Below are 14,785 nucleotides of genomic sequence, written 5' to 3'. Positions count from 1 at the left end.
ATTCTCTTTGATACTATTCATTCCGTTTTTACTTGTGTGTTTTTTTAAAGTCTTGTGTGACTGAAAATGGCCAAAAAGATCAAAGGAAAAGTCACACAAGTACCATTTTGAGATTCCGATGTCCGCCCGTTCTCTTTTTGTTTCGCACGTAGCTCAAAAATTAATTGACCTAGAATCCTGAAACTTTACAGGAATGCTGATCAGCATGTGAAGTTGTGCACCTGGGTATTTTCATGTGGATATATTTATTATTTTTAGAGTTATTGCCCTTGACTTAGTAAAAATTTGCATTTTCAACTTGTGCCGCACGTAACTCTTTAAATATTTTATCTAGTGTCAACCTTACAGGAATGTAGATCAGCATGTGTAGTTGTGCACCTTGGTATTTTTGTGTGGATATAAGTCTTTTTAGAGTTATTGCCCTTGAATTAGTAAAAATTTCCAATTTTCAACTTTTGTCGCAGGTAACTAAAAAAGTATTTGACCTAAAGTCATGAAACCTTACAGGAATGTTGATCTGCATGTGTAGTTGTGCACCTGGGTATTTTCGTGTTGATATTTTTAGATTTTTTTATAATTATTGCCCTTGACTGAGTAAAAATTTCCAATATTCAACTTGTGTTGCACGTAACACAAAAAGTATTTGACCTGTAGGCCTGAAAGTTTACAAGAATGTTGGTTAGCATGTGTACATATGCAGCTTGGGGTTTTCTTGTGGATTTATTCAGTATTTGTAGTATTTGTCCTTTATTTAATAAAAGATTTTTAGTTTTCAACTTGGGCACTTGTAGCCAAAAAATATTTGGACGTAAGAAGACATAGATTGACAAGTCGGTGCAGTGTAAGGGGCACCCGTTGTCCTTTGGAACACATTTCTAAGTTTCTTTAATATTTCCACCTTTTTAAAAGATTTTGTTGTTTCCAAAATCATGTTTAAAATTTCCCCCTTTTTGGGTTTTTTATAAAAAAGAAAAAGTCATGAGTTGCCCTGCCCGGCTATGTCACTTGTTAAGTTTTTAATGCTTTGCTTTTTTTCAGGACTTTATATGAGATTTTGATCTATTTCAAAACAATCGAAAAATGCACACTGGAGAAAAATTATTTACGTGCAAGTTGTGTGATATCAAATTCAGCAGGATGAGTGACCTAAAGAGACACATGAGGCAACAACATACCCGAGAAAAACAATTTCAATGTAACTTTTGTGATGGTACATTCACAAAAAAAGGTGGTCCGTAAATCAGCATTTGAGCAATACATACTGGAGAAAAAACCTTACAAATGTGATGTGTGTGATAGTTCATTTAGCCAAAGTGTTATCAAAAGAAACACATGAGAAAACAATCACAGGAGAAAACCATATAAGTGTGGATGAATGTAATAGCACTTTTAGTCAAAAACAGGTAATCTTAATACTCATGCGAGAATACATACTGGAGAAAGGCCATTTCAATGTAAATGAATGTTATGGTACCCCACTTTCAAATCAAAAACGGTATCTGACAGAACACATGAAAATACATACAGGAGAAAAACCATATACATGTGATATTTGTAATAGTGCTTTCATTCGAAAGAGTAATCTTAAGCGACACATGCAAATACATACCGGAGAAAAACCATTTAAATGTGATGAATGTAAAAGCACTTTTGGTCACAAAGGTCATCTGACAGAACACATGCGAATACATACTGGAGAAAAACCATTTTTATGTAATGTATGTTATAATACTTTCATTTCAAAGAGTAAACTTAAGCTACACATACGAAAACATACTGGAGAAAAACCATATAAATGTGATAAATGTAGTAGCACTTTTAGTCAAAAAGATAGTCTTAATACACATGCGAGAATACATACTGGAGAAAAACCTTTTCAGTGTAATGTATGTGACTCGGCATTTAGCGACAAGAGAAGCCTTATGCGACACCTTAGAATACATACTGGAGAAAAACCATTTCAGTGTAATGTATGTGACTTAGCATTTAGCACCAGCAGTAGTCTTAGGAGACACCTAAGAATACACACTGGAGAAAAACCATTTAAATGTGATGAATGTTATAGTACATTCGGTCACAAAAGTCATCTGGCAGAACACATGCGAATACATACTGGAGAAAAACCATTTTTATGTAATGTATGTAATAATTCTTTCATTTCAAAGAGTAAACTTAAACGACACATACGAGTACATACTGGAGAAAAACCGTTTAAATGTGATGAATGTAATAGTACTTTCAGTCAAAAAAGTTCTTTGACAGAACACATAAGAATACATACAGGAGAAAAACCATATAAATGTGATGTATGTGATAAAGCATTCAGACAAACAGGTAATCTGAAATCACACATGAGAATTCATATAACAGAATAAAACATTTTAAGAGAGTCTTTGCAATGGTTCTTTCTGTTCAATGAGCAAAATTAAGCAATAATGACAAAACATAATGGAGAAAAAAATGTAATGTCATTATGTGATATAATTATGAAACATTTCATTTTGATACATAAAGACCAATAAAGGAATACGAACTAGATAATTTCATTCAAATGTAAGTTGTGAGAAGATACATTAAGGTAGTGAGAACATTTTAACAACACATGAGAATAAATACCAGAGAAAACCCATTTGCACATGATTTGTGTGACAGTCGATAAAGTAATTTTATGACATACAATACATTCTTGAGGTGTAAGGTGGTAAGATGATGGTATATGCAGTTGTATTGTGTCAATGCACACATGGGGGAATATATATTGGCCGGAGAAAAAAATGTAATTTCAGCGATTGATGTTTCAGTCTTGAAATTTGAGAATACATGCATACTGATTTTTACATGCCTGATGATTCTTCAGGACTTAACATGGTATTGCATTTTTGAATGTCTGTCCGTCTGTCCATAGACAATTAGTTTCCAAATGATGAGACTTGAAGGATAATCATATTAATGTACAGTAATCTTTTATTTGACCTTTTTTTATTATTTTTTTTTTTTTTTTTTTATTTCATATTAAAGAACTGATTATTAGTTTTGTCCACTATAAGGGTTTTTATTGTTATTTGCTTATACATTGTATATTTGTCTGTCCATTTGTAGAAAAACACATATCTAGAGATTAAAAAAGACATTCATACAAAGTTATATCAGAAACGTTGTTAATATCATGCTGTGTAAAACAGGAAAAGGTATTATTCATGTATGGACATATATATAGTGTAGCTAACTTGAAAGCTGTTTAGTAAATTGTTTGGGTGAAATACCCCCTTTAAGTAGTTACTTAAGAAATAACATCGGCCTGAGAGGTGTATATCGGCTATTTAACACCGGTTTGGAGTTTTGATGCGTAGGAATTGACCACGAAGGCCGTAGGCCTGAGTGGTTAATTTTGTCGCATCAAAACGACAAAACCGGTGTTAAATAGCCGATATACACCTCTCAGACCGATGTTATTTCGATTCTAACACGATAAAATAAGGAAAATCACTAATGTTATTTTTTAAGCGGAAATATATATAACTTCCGGTGCCGATTTTCGTATAACGCTGTTCGATTTTCGCACGCTACTGTTGTAAAGATATAGAAATTATCAAACAAAAGAAATAATAAGAAAAAAAACGTTATTTCATCAAGTTTTCAACAATAAAAACTTACGTCGTATTGTTTTTACATCAGTGCGCCATTTATTATTCATGTATGTATGAAATAACATCAGCTTGTTTATGAATGAGTTGTTTACTTAGGATGACGTCATTACGCTGCTTACGGATTGGCGCTGTTTTGTCAAAATATTTATTAACTGATATGGATCTAATATGTGGTGTTAGTGTATGTGAGATATTATTTCGGTATTGTATGAAAAGAAAACATTATACGAACTGAAAATATAAATAAAAATGTTTTTTTTTTATTGTTGCTTTAAAATGCTTTGTAAACAATACAATCGAGGGTGAAAACATAACAGCGCATATACAAGTAGTCCCTAACCGGTGTTTATTGGCAGTTTAACACCAGTTTTTTTCCTTCTTTGTCAATAGTGACAAAATCACGTGAGTGTTAGAATACAATATAGCCCTTTCTTAACTGGTTTATTGTATTGTCTTGTTCCGCTTTCCCCCCTGAAGTGTCACTCAGAATTCCAGCACCAAATGTCTTAATTTGGCGCGTTTGAATATCAACTTTTCTAAAACAGATCAATCGCCCCGGAATAATAACTCTTCCAACAGATGTTGTTATATTCAATTCAATTCAGTAATATATATTATTTAGCAAAAACTTAAAACATTCATCTCCAATATAACATACAAATGTATATACAAAACTTAACAAAAGCGGTACAAATACGAAGAGATTATTATCAAGTCATATATAAAATAATACTATCAAATTCTATCGACAATAACTATGCATTAAGAAACCATAGCTTATAAATAACATATATTCACTTACTTTATAGTTTTTCGCGCTAAAGGTTAGCTTTGTAAACGTATGTTGCAAGTTTTTTTTCTTCAAAACATCACTTTGTTGACAAATTAAAAGAGATTTGAATTTAAACAAACTTGGGCAAAGGCAATAATAATTAGATAAAATATTAAGTCTAAGCTGTCTGTAAAAAGGACATACTAAAAGGAAATGATATTCGTTTTCTTTACTTTTCATATTTACATTTAATAGACCGAAAATTTACATTTGATAATAAATGAGGAAACCTCAGCATCATTACATACAAAACAAGCTAAGTTTGGCCAACATTCCTAAGGTAAAAAATAATAATAACAACAACAAAAATTAATGACTTACAGCACAAAAAAATTCAATAGGAATAGTTGGCATCTGGAGCATTAGTTTTCATACTGGACCTTGAATCTAGAGTCTATTTTCATGGATTGTGGACGGCTTAAAGAGCTTTGGATTTATTCACATGCTTTTTGTTGCTTAATTTGGATCTCGTGTTTAACAAAAGCTTACATTGCAACATAGTATTTAAGTAATAAACCATCACACTCATATTATCGTTTTTTGTTGTTGTTCTTTCTTTCTTTCTTCTTTCTTTTTTTTCTTTTCTTTTCTTTTCTTTCTTTCATTTCTTTCTTTCTTTCCTTCTTATAAAATTACGGTTTTCTTTAATCTAAGGAAACAACTCAATTTATGGTGAATATGCCGTGAGAACGGATTTGCTTCCCTTTCATAATACTAGTACACCGATTAAAGGAGGAGGGTGTGTATTGTTGTTAGTATTTAGAGATTAGCTCCGCCTACTTGATTAAATATGCACACTCTGAGAACTCTCTCTCTGAGCCCTCTTTGATAGACAGTTTAGATTACACATGCAATGTAGCAACATCTCTGTGAATACTCTTGTAAATAAATCTTAGAATAGAATGTTTATATTGAGTTTTCAATACAGTACAATGACGACGAGGATTTAAAAAGAAAAATTGGATAACATGATATTTGTTTGATTAAATTAAATAAGTGAACACCTAAAATTTACACATTTTGGAATTTAAAGTTTAAAACACTTTTCCTGGACTTTGTTACAACTTAGCTATATCAATAATACTGATACAGTGACAGTATGGCACAAGGATTGCCAGTTTTTCCGGCATTTGGTGTAAGTGAACCTGGTGTTGACACAAGATGGAGGAAATGGACAGGTCGATTCGAAAACTTAATGATTGGCATGGACATTAAAGATAAAAAACGACAGAGAGCCTTATTTCTACACTATGCAGGGGAAGAGGTAAATGACATCTTCGACGTACTGCAGAATACAGGGGATGACTACGAATCAGCAAAGATAAAGCTAACAGAGTACTTTGCCCCCAAGAAAAACACAGAATTTGAGATATATAAATTTTAGACAGGCAAAACAGGAATCTAATGAAAAACATTGATAGTTTTCACACACGTTTAAGACACTTAAGTATAAACTGTGAATTTTCGGAAACAGACAAAGAAATTAAGTCACAAATCATTCAAGGCTGCACCTCAACTCGACTGCGTCGCAAAGCACTACGCGATGACCTGACATTAGAAACAGTCTCATCAAAGAAGCAAGGACACTAGAACTATCAGATCAACAAGCATCTGAAATGAAGGTCAAGCAAAATATGACGTCGTTAATGCTATGAAATCACGACAAAAGACAAAATCAAAAGGCGCAAAAAGAAAGACGCAGACACATCATTAAGGAATCAATATTCAGATACTGTGGCTATGAATATCCACACAAATCAGGAAAATGCCCAGCCAGTGGAAAAACATGTACATTTTGCTCGAAGAAAAATCATTTTGAAGCAGTATGCTTGTCAAAGAAAACGGGACAAATAATTTCACAAACAAAACTTAATGATACTTCACAAAGTGAAAGTGATAGTGACAAAAGACAGAGAGGATGATGCAAACAAAATATATGGACTTACTGCAAATTCCATGCAATTGCAGAGACCAAATTTAAAAGTCTATATCAATGGCTGCAAAATCAAAGCACTTGTAGACACCGGATCATCAATAAATGTGATAGATGAAAGAACTTACTCAAAACTACATAATAATGTTCGTCTGAAGAAAGCTCATACCAAGGTATATGCATATCGCTCTAGTAAAGTGACATTATTAGGCAAATTTCAGGCACAAATTGAATCTAAAAGCAAAATAACATCAGCTCCAGTATATGTGACGAAAGGCAATAGTGGAAATCTTCTATCATATCAAACATCCGTTGACCTTGACATCATTCCAGTAATAAACGCAGTCACACATAGCAATGTGGATGAACTCTGCAAGAAGTACCAATCAGTGTTTACAGGCATGGGGAAAATGAAGGGAACTAAAGTCAAACTATACATAGATAGCAATGTTCAACCTGTTACTCAGCCACACAGACGCATACCATTTCATTTAAGAAAGCAAGTAGAGAAAGAGCTCCAGAGGCTTGAAGACTTGGATATAATTGAGAAAGTCGAGGGTCCCACAGATTGGGTATCACCAATTGTTGTTACACCAAAGCCGAAAAGTAACAATAACCAAATAAGGATCTGTGTCGACATGAGGCTACCTAATCAAGCCATAAAGCGCACAAGACATGTAATTCCGACGATAGATGATATGATTGTGGACTTAAGTGGTGCCAGGGTCTTCTCCAAACTAGATCTAAACCATGGATATCATCAGTTGGAACTATCAGAAGAATCCCGTAACATTACGACATTCACCACACATGTTGGATTAAGGAGATACAAACGCCTTAGTTTCGGCATTAATAGTGCAGCTGAAATATTTCAAAATGCTTTATGCACGGCACTAGAAGGTCTCGACGGTGTAAGGAACATCTCGGACGACATAATAATATGGGCAAAGGATCAAGCAGAGCATGACCGAAGACTTGAAGCAGTGTTAAAACGACTCCAGCACAAAAATATCACCATGAACAAAAATAAATGCGAGTTTAACAAGCAGAGACTCGAGTTCTTCGGGTATATATTTAGTAAAGATGGAATGTCAGCCGACCCCAGAAAAGTGGAAACAATCAAAAACACAAAGCCTCCAAAAACAGTGGCTGAAGTAAGAAGCTTCCTTGCTATGACAAACTATGTATCAACGTTTCATACCGGACTACAGCACTATAGCCGAGCCAATACGTCGTCTAATCAAAAAGAATGCAAAATGGGTATGGCAAAATGAGCAAGAAGAAGCATTCATCAAACTTAAATCCATTCTGAGCAGTGACACTGTAATGACTTACTTTTGATCCTAATAAGGAAACACAAATAATTACAGATGCATCTCCAGTCGGAGTGGCTTCAATTATGCTCCAAGAAGATAAAGTTGTGTGTGTTATGCAAGCAGATCACTGACAGATGTTGAACGAAGATCTTACAGTCAACAAGAGAAAGAAAACTTAGCATTAGTTTGGTCATTAGAACATTGGCACATATACTTATTTGGACATAAATTCACAGTCATAACTGATGCAAAATTCCTTGAGAATATCTACAGTAATACTAAATCAAAACTTGGATCTGCAAAACTTGAACGTATGAGAATGCAACTGTTATCATAAGACTTCAGGATCGTGCATAAACCTGGAGAGTCAAACATGTCAGATTATCTAAGCAGACATCCAGACATAGGACAAGGCAGCAAATCAAGCATAGCTGAAGAATATGTAAGTTTTCTTGCATATCATGATGTACCTGTTGCAATGAACATGAATGAAATTATTCAGGCAACTTCTACGGACAATGACCATCAAATGGCCATTAAATCCATAAAGACGGGTTGTTGGAGCAACACCAATAGAAATAAAGTATTTGATACGTTCTCTCGCTGTAAGAATGAATTATCGGTAGTAAATCTCCAGGGAGGTGAAATCTTACTGCATGAATCAAAAATTGTTATATTAGGCAGTTGCAAGATAAAGCGATATCATAAGCTCATAAAGGTCATCAGGGAATTGTTAAAACCAAACAACTTTTAAGAGAGAAAGTGTACTTCCCAGGCATGGATCAACAAGTTGAAAATATGTGCAAAAGCTGCATTCCGTGCTTAGCAGCAACAAATTCAAAGCAGCATGAACCTTTAAACATGAGTGATATGCCAAAATACCCATTTCAAATGATTAGTTTGGATTTTTGTGGCCCATTTCCAGATGGAAAATATCTGCTTGTACTAATTGACGAATATTCACGTTTTCCTTTCGTAGAAGTCTTAAATTCCATAACAGGAAATACAGTGATCCCTGTGCTGGACAAAATATTCTCAGAAACCGGAATTCCTGAAATTCTCAAGTCAGACAACGGCAGTCCTATGAACTCTCACCTATTTAAAAGTTTTGCAAAACACATGGGCTTCAAAACATAGGAAAATAACCCCATTATGGCCACAAGCAAATGCTGAATGTGAGCGATTCATGAAAACCATAGGCAAGTCAATACGAGCTTCTCATGTGCACCATACAAACTGGAAACAAGACATGTATGCATTTTTAAGGAATTATAGATCTACACCACATGGGACAACGGCCGAAACTCCTGCACAATTGTTCTACGGAAGGCCTATTAACATCAAAATTCCCATGGTTCAAAAACAAAAGAAATCTAAAAAGGACATAAAGGCCAGAGAAAATGACAGACAATCAAAACAAAAAAATGAAAGAATATGCTGATAAACGAAGAAACACTCGAAAAACTGAAGTTAAAATAGGCGACAGTGTGTTAGTAAAGCAAACCAAACAAAACAAACTCACAACTCCATACGACCCTAAACCGTATGAAGTAACCAAGAAAAAAGGATCAATGATAACGGCAGAGCGAGAAGACAAACAAATCACTAGAAATTCATCACATTTTAAACGTGTCGGCAACTCTCAGACCCAAAGTCTAAATGGAAATTCTCCTTTAAATATCGAGGGTGAACACAGCAATACAGAACCAATTTACAACGAAACGAGCATAGAATCACAATCCGATGCAAGCACAATGTTTGAAACTTTACCTACATCAAATGAGTATACTTCTTTGCGAAGATCTGAAAGGCACAGAAAACCACCTGACTATTTAAAAGATTATATGTGTAAATAGTGTTAAGCAGTGGCAATAGTGTTAAACAGTGGCATAATAATCCACTAAAAGTTAGCTAAATGAGTGAAAACCACCTGTATATATATGACTATTTAGAAGAATAAATGTGTAAACAGTGTTAAACAGTGGCATAATAATCCACTAAAAGTTAGCTTCAACTTAAGAGGAACATTCATTCAAACAAATGAGTTCGATTATTTTAACTGTCGGTGTGCACAAACATTCAAAACAGGGATTTAATATAACTGCTGATAATCATACAATTCTTTACTATGTGCTTAAATCTCCAGAGGAAAATGGAATACAAGTATAAATGAAACATTCAATTGGCATTTTGATACTTAAACTAATTGTGTATCATTTAGATTCTATCTTCAATCTTTATTCTAATTTGTTTTATTTCATGCTGATAAAACCTGTTTGTATTCTGTAAACATTGAAAATTTACTCAACACAGTTTAGACATTAAGTTAATTTATTGGACTACGGACAGTCAGTAACTTTCTAGACTTATTGCCTCTAGAACATAAACTGAGATTAAATGTGATAGCAATCAAGAGACTATCATTACTGGATATAAAATAATCATTAACTTATAGTGGCAGCGCCAGCGTGAAATAAACACCTGTGAATCATTGGATATCTGAGACAATAACATTACTGTCAGACAAATAATTAATGTCCTTCATTAGGACTGACCAGTGAACTTTAAACCTAAGCAAGGCGGAGATGTAGTGTTGTTAGTATTTAGAGATTAGTTCCGCCTACTTGATTAAATATGCACACTCTGAGAACTCTCTCTCTCTGAGCCCTCTTTGATAGACAGTTTAGATTACACATGCAATGTAGCAACATCTCTGTGAATACTCTTGTAAATAAATCTTAGAATAGAATGTTTATATTGAGTTTTCAATACAGTACAGGGTGTCTAGGAGAATGATTACATGTACGTCATTCCAACACAGTTTAGGTCATATGACGAATTTCCATCTTTGAAGGAAGACGTAATGTGTCCAAAATGCACTGGTAAATTTATTTAAGAAAAATATAAAATATGTTAGCACTGATGGTTTATTCAGACGTATATGAAGTGTTATAATTGCTGAAAGTTATCCTTTTTTCAAGATAAAAGTAATTATTATCCTGCTATACAGTGCCCATTCTGGTCAAAGCATGTATATGGTGGAATTTGAAATCTAGAAACCATCATGAATCATGCATCAACATTTTTTTTTTGCTGAACTTAACTTCTAGGTGAAAATGACGCCGGGCGTGATTGAATTCGCTGCATAATTCGGAAAAGCCGTCTCGAATCAACATAATTTTCAAATCGTCATTTTTTTCAAAGACCGGAAGGAGATGTTTAAAGTGTGTATTTTAAAAATACACCTCATGCAATGTTTATATAAACTAGAACTGTGTCCAAAGGACACGGATGCCCCCACTGACAACATATATATGGTTTATAGTGAAAAAATCAACAAAGGGCCATAATTCTGTTAAATTTGGTCGCAGCAAAAATTCCTTCCTTAACTTCCATCTACACATTTAGGTAGTTCATCCCTGGAAGTTTAAGCAAAATCTGCCATCCGGATTAAGAGGAGTTGCGTTCACAAAATTTCTATATGGTATATAGTGAAAAAATCAACAAAGAGCCATAATTCTGTTAAATTTGGTCGCAGCGAAAATTCCTTCCTTTACTTCCATCTACACATTAAGGTTGTTCATCCCTGGAAGTTTAAGCAAAATCTGCCATCCGGTTTAAGAGGAGTTGCGTTTTCACAAGATTTCGGGACGTACGGACAGACGTACAGATGTTCTCACAGGACAGTAATTACGTGGCTACTCTATTGTTGTCTCTATTGTTCTTTTTCGCCACATAAAAGAAAATAGCCACATAAAAGCATTACGGAATGGATGACATCAAAGAGAAAGAACAGTTACCTATTATCCCTCTAGCCACATAATTACTGTCCTGTGAGTGCGGACGGACAGACGTACGGACGGACAAGTGCAACGCTATATGCTCCCCATTTTGTTGGGGCATAAAAAAGGTATTAACGGTAAAAGTATGTTGATTCCATAATTTTGTCTTGAACAGTAAAGACAATTTTTTTAAAGCAGATAGGACTAAAAGGGCAATTTTATTTTTAAATACAAATGAATTGTTAAAATACATAGAGATGTACATGTATCCGTTTCATTTTCTTTAAAAAGTTTATTGAAAAAAAAAGTGTTGATTAAGATCAAAATGATTTTGAATGAACATTTATTGATGTTTATTTCTAGAACATTATATTATTTGTTATATAAGTATATGTAATATCCGAGCATGTACGTATCTCACGCAAGTTTACCAACAACTTCCATATATTATTCTTTCGTGGTTTGCTAAATTAATGTCTGATACAAAATAATTTCAACGTAATTATTCGTTGTATTTCAGACCTTCCTCTTTATACCACTGCATGAAGGTACAAACTGGCCTGGGTGCATACTGGTGGCAAAGTCTTATCAGTGGTTCCAAAAGTCCATGTTGTGGAATTAAAGTGAAGTGACGAATAAACAAACAAAAAAAGCGAGTTGGCAAGGGGACGAATTGTCATTCATAAATGAGTGACTGCCCTTTGAAAGTAACCCGCCATTAAGTTGAGCTGAAATGGTAAGGATTTTTTTACTGATTCCTTTACGTGATAATCTTTGTAGATAGTAAACATACTTTTCCTCTAAATATACACAAAAAATCTGTTCCTGCACTTCATTTAGTGTTGTATTAATGCGGTGGCAAACTGGCATAGGATTTTTCATAAACAGTGATAAATGCAATCTTCTTTACAAATGCAATCATCTTGCGGTAACTTTTTCATTTTATAATATTTAGGGAAATAACTCATATTTGGATAATATAACAAGTGTGACTGGACAAACCTATTATAACAAGGGGGAAAACAAGCTTTTTCTTTAATATTCTTTTTTAAGATTTGTTTAAATCATTTATTTCTTTGTTTATAAAAAAAGTCATGCGTTGCCCTCGCCCAGATATGTCACTTGTTAAGTTTTGTCATGATCTAAATCCAGTTATGCCTTCAGTGTATTTAATGCTTTGCATTTTTTTTCAGGACTTTATATGATATTTTGATCTATTTCAAAACAAGTGAAAAATGCACAATGGAGAAAAATTATTTACGTGCAAGTTGTGTGATATCAAATTTAGCAGGATGAGTGACCTAAAGAGACACATGAGGCAACAACATACCCGAGAAAAACAATTATTTCAATGTAACTTTTGTGATGGTACATTCACAAAAAAGGGTGGTCTAAAGCAACACCTGACAATACATACTGGAGAAAAACCTTACAAATGTGATGTGTGTGATAGTTCATTTAGCCAAAAGTGTTATCAAAAGAAACACATGAGAAAACATACAGGAGAAAAACCATATAAGTGTGATGAATGTAATAGCACTTTTAGTCAAAAAGGTAATCTTAATACTCATGCGAGAATACATACTGGAGAAAAGCCATTTCAATGTAATGAATGTTATGGTACATTCAATCAAAAACGGTATCTGACAGAACACATGAAAATACATACAGGAGAAAAACCATATACATGTGATATTTGTAATAGTGCTTTCATTTCAAAGAGTAATCTTAAGCGACACATGCAAATACATACCGGAGAAAAACCGTTTAAATGTGATGAATGTAATAGCACATTTGGTTTAAAAATTCGTCTGACAGAACATATGAGAAAACATATTGGTGAAAAACCATTTTTATGTTATGTATGTAAAAAAGCTTTCATTTCAAAGAGTAATCTTAACCCATTACTTCATATACACGCCTTTTAACGCCTCTTTCACCCCCCCCCCCCCTTTTTGTTGTCTCAAATGATGAAAAAATGCCTTATTTAGGCCCCAAACACTTGTTTTTGTTTGAGAAATGTTGTTAAAAAAAGTGACCTCTTTTTCGGCGCGGCCCCCCAACCAAAAGATACATCAGGGGGTTGCCAGAAGGGGGATGTGCCCCCTTCTGTTTGAAGGGGGGCGGAGTCCCCCTCATCGCCAAGAAAAATTTTGGACTTGTGAGAGGCTGTAAATGACCCCAGATTGATCATAAGGTAACGTGTAACCAACGCTGAAAAGCATTTGACTCTATCTCAATCCATTGAGAAGTTGCAGCACTTTGAAATCAATTTTGATGGAAAAATCAACGCAAAATAGTGATTTTTGGCAATTTTGAGATGTCCCCTCGTTGCCATGGTAACAGAAAATTTAAGCCTGAGCATGTTGTTGCAAGGGCAATGGTCCAGTCAACATTTGTGCCAAGTTTGATTAGTGTTGAAGCAGTTTTTATAGTATTATAGCAATTTGAACTTGTAACGGGAGACTTTTCAATGAAAACAGCCATTTTTCACAAAATGCTCATGAAGTAATGGGTTAAGCGACACATGCAAATACATACCGGAGAAAAACCATTTAAATGTGATGAATGTTACAGTACATTTGGTCAAAAAATTCATCTGACAAAACATATGAGAAAACATACTGGAGAAAAACCATTTTTATGTTATGTCTGTGATAATACTTTTATCTCAAAGAGTAATCTTGAGCAACACATGCGAATACATACTGGAGAAAAACCATTTAAATGTACTGAATTGATGTACATTCGGTCAAAAAAGTTATTTGACAGAACACATAAGAATACATACAGGAGAAAAACCGTTTAAATGTGATGTATGTAACAATATTTTCATTTCAAAGAGTAGTCTTAAGCAACACATCAAGGCACACATGGGAATATATATTGGACGGAGAAAAAAATGTAGTAAATTTAAGTAATTGAAGTTTCAATCTTGACATTTGAGAATACATGCATGCTGTTTTTTACACGCCTGATGAGTCTGGAGGACTTAACTTGCTTTTGGTTTTGAATGTCCGCCTGTCTGCCCATAGACAATTAGTTTCCAAATGATGAATTGAAAGATAATCACATTAATGTACAGTTATCTTTTATTTGACTTTTTTTCGTGTTATTTCATATTAAAGATCTGATTATTTGTTTTTTCCACTCGAAGGGTTTTTGTTACTTGCATATACATACATAGTATATTTGTATGTCATTTGCAGAAAAGCAAATATCTAGAGATAAAAAAAAGACATTCATACAAAGTTATATCAGAAACATTGTAAATA

The 14,785-nt window shown here is 33.9% G+C and overlaps 1 protein-coding gene across 1 annotated transcript; it reads left to right on the top strand.

Annotated features, from left to right (window-relative positions):
- Nucleotides 1-1,490: 1,490 nt before the first annotated feature.
- On the top strand, nucleotides 1,491-14,027 carry LOC132749972 (zinc finger protein 665-like). The gene is made up of 2 exons (XM_060739919.1): nucleotides 1,491-2,361; nucleotides 12,924-14,027. Exons 1-2 carry the CDS (start codon nucleotides 1,512-1,514, stop codon nucleotides 13,436-13,438), a joined length of 1,365 nt encoding a protein of 454 aa, XP_060595902.1. The 5' UTR covers nucleotides 1,491-1,511; the 3' UTR covers nucleotides 13,439-14,027.
- The last annotated feature ends 758 nt before the right edge of the window (nucleotides 14,028-14,785 follow it).

The sequence above is a fragment of the Ruditapes philippinarum genome, unplaced genomic scaffold (genome assembly GCF_026571515.1).
Source record: "Ruditapes philippinarum isolate M1 unplaced genomic scaffold, ASM2657151v2 ctg3429_1_1_1_1, whole genome shotgun sequence".
NCBI lineage: Eukaryota > Metazoa > Mollusca > Bivalvia > Venerida > Veneridae > Ruditapes > Ruditapes philippinarum.
Note: the sequence above shows the minus strand (reverse complement) of the source record. Positions and strands in the feature narration are given on the sequence as shown.